Source organism: Rosa rugosa, chromosome 2 (assembly GCF_958449725.1).
Source record: "Rosa rugosa chromosome 2, drRosRugo1.1, whole genome shotgun sequence".
Taxonomy (NCBI): Eukaryota; Viridiplantae; Streptophyta; class Magnoliopsida; order Rosales; family Rosaceae; genus Rosa; species Rosa rugosa.
This window is the reverse complement of record NC_084821.1, coordinates 58823996-58829287: the sequence shown is the minus strand read 5'-3', so window position 1 is coordinate 58829287 and position 5292 is coordinate 58823996. Positions and strand designations below refer to the sequence as shown.

The 5292-nt window shown below is 40.6% G+C and overlaps 1 protein-coding gene across 1 annotated transcript; it reads left to right on the top strand.

The window, feature by feature from the left end:
* The first annotated feature begins 440 nt into the window (after positions 1–440).
* On the top strand, positions 441–2210 carry LOC133732554 (UDP-glycosyltransferase 43-like). Its single transcript, XM_062160134.1, has one exon. The coding sequence runs from the start codon at positions 646–648 to the stop codon at positions 2056–2058; it is 1413 nt and encodes a 470-aa protein (XP_062016118.1). The 5' UTR covers positions 441–645; the 3' UTR covers positions 2059–2210.
* The last annotated feature ends 3082 nt before the right edge of the window (positions 2211–5292 follow it).

Below are 5292 nucleotides of genomic sequence, written 5' to 3'. Positions count from 1 at the left end.
ATCTGTAGCAGTCTAGCAGATCTTCTCCCCGTTCTCTCTGTAACGAAATTACCTGCCACTTCACCAGAAAATAGACTACTGATGTTGAAGAAATATAGATCTGGTTGTTTAATTCCAGTGGATCTGGGTAAATCAAATTTTGGGCTGCCTAATTTATTGCATTTACATCAAGACCAATTCCATGACGGATTACTATTTTTACAGTTAACGGTTATTTGTATATTTTTCAGTATTTCACAACAAACGAGTGGACAAGAACGCGCCTCAATAAAATAATAAAATTGTCCCAAGTTATAACTTACCGGCTGCAAATTCTAGCCGCCTTTATATGTATGTTTATTAAGATCGATCGATCCTTAAGATCATCAATATGTTTTGTTTTGTATTATTATGGTCATATAATAATCATACTATTGTCACATATAAAGAATCAAACACATAATCCCAAAGCCATCGTGCCCCAACCTTTCTAGCTAACTTTCTAGACCACTGAATGAGATCAGACAATTATATATCCCAAATACAATGCTCCAAGTTGTAATTCCAAAGTATGTGCTATAGCCTATAAAATTGACCTCGTTTCATTGGACCACTCCATCACCACCATTTGTGCCTCAAAGAGATAACTCTAAGTCTAAGAAGACCATGAGCAAATCGGAGGTGGTGTTCATCTCAACCCCCGGATCAATCGGAAACCTAGTCCCACTGGTCGAGTTCGCTCAGCTTCTAGTCAACCATGACCCTCGATTCCACGCCACCATCCTCACCATCACCATGCCCCAAAGACCCGCCATCAATACTTACATCCAATCTCGCGCCGCCGCGTCAGCCACCAGCATCAACTTCCTCCACCTTCCCATTGTAGACCCACTTGCAGAGGATGAGAACCAGTCCTATCTCGCCTACCTTTCCCTACTCATTGAAAAACACAAGCCCCACGTAAAGCATGCTATAGCTGACCTCATGTCCTCTGCCGAGTCGAACCGAGTTGTTGCGTTTTTCGTGGACATGTTTTGTACGTCCATGATCGACGTTGCCAACGAGCTTGAGATTCCTTGTTATATGTATTTCGCTTCTCCGGCGACGTTTCTGAGCTTCATGTTTCATATTCCTGTCTTGGACGCCGAAATCTCCGACGACTTTGGCGATTTGGATACTGAGTTGACTATACCGGGTTTTGCTAACTCCACCGTGCTGCCTACGGCGCTGTTGAGTAAGAAGGGGGATACGTACCCTTGCTATTTATCCCATACGGCAAGGTACAAGGAACCCAAGGGTATTGTTGTCAATACGTTCAAGGAATTGGAGCCACACGCGCTTAGCTCGTTGTCTACGAGTCACGTGCCGCGAGTTCACGCTATTGGGCCGGTTGTTGATCTTAATGGGCCGGCCCAATGGCAGGATCCCGACCTGTATGAGAGCGTGGTGAAGTGGCTCGATGACCAGCCTCCGTCGTCTGTGGTGCTGTTGTGCTTTGGGAGCATGGGGAGTCTTAGTGGGCCTCAGGTGAGGGAGATAGCATTTGGGCTGGAAAGGGCTGGGTTTCGGTTCTTATGGGCATTGCGTGAACCGCCCAAGTCCGCTATGTACCTCCCAAGCGATCCCGCAAACGTAGACGAGGTATTGCCACACGGGTTTTTAGAACGGACATGCAAATTGGGCTTAGTGTGCGGGTGGGTTCCGCAAGTGAAGATTCTGGCCCACCAAGCGATCGGAGGGTTCGTATCGCATTGCGGGTGGAACTCTATTTTGGAGAGCTTGTGGTATGGGGTACCGATTGCCACTTGGCCGATTTACGCAGAACAACAAATGAACGCGTTTGAGATGGTGAAGGAATTGGGATTGGCAGTGGAGATTAGGCTGGACTATAGGGAGGGAAGTGATTTGGTGTCGGCGGAGGAGGTGGAGAGAAGCATAAAGAGCTTGATGGACGGTGATCATGTCGTGAGGACTAAGGTGAAAGACATGAGAGAGAAGAGTAGGGGAGCATTGATGGAAAATGGGTCTGCATACAAAGCACTAGAAGGTTTAATTGAGGAGCTAATGCCCAAGATTTGAGACAAAAATATACTGTCCTCTCTTATATGTCTTGTGTACAGGCCAGAGCAGTGGAAAGTTGGAATAATTCTGGCGAGTTCGAATAATTGTAGCTCTTTGTCCTCATATTGCTTATTTATATATGAACACTGAAAAGTATCAAAATTATCATGCCTAAACCCCCAAAAAGTATGTCGTAAAAAAAAAAAAACCCATAAAGTAGTAAGAAAAAATAATACTAGACCTAATCAAATCCCATTCACAAATGACATATCACAATCATCCACTTTAATTTCTAGTGATAGAAGGGCCTTAACTAAGTAAGAGGCTTAGGATCATAGGATGCATATATTATATATTGGGATCAATTGAAGAGGAATTCACCTCTCAGGAAAGATTCCAGAGAGTTTATCTTTTATCTTCTTTGACCATTTGCATTACTTAAACTATTTTTTTTTTGTTTCTTTTTTGTAAGGAAGCGGGAGTAAGACTATCTCAGCGTTCTAACCTGAAATTTTATTAATATAAAATGAAAGTACAAAGAAGCCGGCGGACAAAACCAAAACCAGGCTCAAGAAAATAACCTGCTATAAGAGACTGAATGGACTGACTTGAACTTATCTTACAACAATTTCACTGGAAAAAAATTGTTATAAAAAAAAAAAAAAAAAACCATTCAAGCAACCAATTCTAAAGGCTTCTTGATTCATTTATTTATGAGGGCAATCCATTACTTCGTGGGGTTCGTCACTTCCTCTTCAAGTGCCAAGGAGCACCTTTGGGACAAAATCTTTTATGAGATAGACAATAAAGACAAAGACGATAAGAAAATACTTGATTTCTATCTCAACCGTATTCTCGGTTTTATCATTGGCTTTTGGAGTTTTTTTTTTGGCACATTTATCATAAAGTTAGGAGGCATAATGCATATTTTCAATTTTTTGACAGCATGAAAGATAAGGTAGCAACATGGATTGCACTGAAAGTAGCTTGACAAAGAAACAATTAAATCTGGCATAATGTGAAAGGATATGGTGTAATTTTTTTATTTTTTTTAGAGGAATTTAAATCAAGGTCCAATTTTGTAGTTCAATAGTGGATGCGGTCACTTTTTCTTTGTTAATTGCGGTCCATTGACTATTTGTTCGGTCCAATTTGCCCCTTCAAGTCAAGAAAGGAAACAAATTTAAATTACCTGATTTTGCGAAATTTTCATTATTATTATTTTTAATTTTTCAAATATTGAAATTTAAATGATTAATTATACATAATCATTCCAAAAATTATGAATAAATATAAAATGAACATAACTAAACAATATAAAACTTAAAACATCAAGTCAACCTAACTACGAGATATATCGGTGAGGAGGCCTCCGAGCATCTCGGAGGGACCTTGGGAGTACGAAACCTAGGGTTTCGTTTTCGTGGCGGCAGTGAACCCTCGTTCCCCTGACCAGGCATCGACGGGCTCCAGGTGTGGGCTGTGTGAGACGGTAGGCACGACGGCGACGCAGATATGTGGGTTTGCGTTTAGCTGCAGGGATTCTTTACGGCGGCGGCGATCTGGTTTCTGGCAGTAGCTCGATCCAGGTTTTCATCTGGGTGGTGCGACTCTGGTGTTCAGGCGTTGATCGTAGGCGTGTGGCGATTGGACTTCTCAAGGGTGGCGGTCTGCTCTGAGGCGGCGGCTCTGAAGAAGGTGGTCTGACCATTGTTTGGTCCCCAGGTCAGGGTGTAAGGAGTTTCTTCTTCTGATCTTGGAAATGGTAGAGGATAGGGGACGGCCGCCGGATTGGTGACCGGCGAAGGCTCCCTTGATGGCCGGCGCTGCATCTCAGTCTGAGGGGATGAGGGTGGATGTTGGGCTATGGGCCAATGGGCCACTGCTTGCCTAGGTTACAGCAATGTAGCCTAGCTGGGCTAGCCCACTATCTCTCTCTTCCTTTTGGATCGGGCTTGGTGTGGGCCTTTGGGGAGTGACGTAGGCCTATGCTATTTTTGGTTGAAGCTTATCCTGTTTTGGTTGCTGCGATGTACACCATTGAGGTCTTTAGGCGTCAAAATTCCAAGGCAGTGCTTTGATCGAAAATTGTGTAGGCGTAGGGTTTTTTTCTTTGAATAAGTGAGCTCCGCTCTATTAGGGTTAGAGAGTTTTTTTCCTTGCAGTTCCTTTAGGCTTTAGTCTCTTTGGTTAGAAGTGCTTTGGCTGCTTTGACAGTCGATCTTGTGCTTGTACTTGTATTATGAGTGGTTTCTCTGAAACCCTCTAGCTTGACGCAGTGACGTCGTTATTTTAATGGAACCTGATTCCGATCCGTTTCCCTCAAAAAAAAAAAAAAAACCTAACTACGAGATATAATTAAAGAACTTGAAATCAATTTAACCAAAAAGTATGCAAGTATGAGTGTTTTACCTCATACAGAGGCATATATTTTCACCTCGCAAAGAGAAAATATGGTATTCTAGTATAAACCTAACTAAAAGGTGGAAAGTGAAGAACATTAAATAAACCTACCTATAAGGTACATATAATTATAGAACAAGAAATCAACATAAAAAATAATATGCAAATCTAGACCTCATATAGAGGTATAATTATTTTCACCTCATAAAGAGGTATGTTTTTCACTACATAGGTCTAAAACAAAGGTAAAAGTTTAACCACGTACTATACCTAATATGCAGATACATAAATAAAAATTATATTTACATGATAACAAATCATCAATCCATTGATAAGAGAGAAATGGTTCATGTAAGAGAGTAGTGAAGACAAATTAAGTCAACAATTTCAGTACAAACACACACACACACACCACACACACACATATGGAATAATAATATTTACCTCAATGGTGGTGATAAGAAAAGTGATGGTGATAAGAAAGACGAGACAATATTGATAGGAGATGAGAGAAAGAAGAAGAAGAAGAAGAAGAAGGAGAATGAGAATGAGAAAGAGAATGAGGCAATATGTATTAGGCAAGATCAAAGAAGAATACTGTCTTATTATATATAGATTTTTCTTTTGAATTCAATCAAGAAACCAATAATATAAATTAATGTTAACATATTAAATTTTAGTACTTTCTAGCAGGAAATAAAATAAGCTTGATGTTTATTCATGGAAACTATCTTTCCAAGTCAGTACATGCCTGTTTCAATAAGAAATTAATTACATACGTGTTCTGATCAGATGGAAACTAGAATTAGAAACAAAAAGGAAAACGTTTATATTCATTAGCAAAGTGAA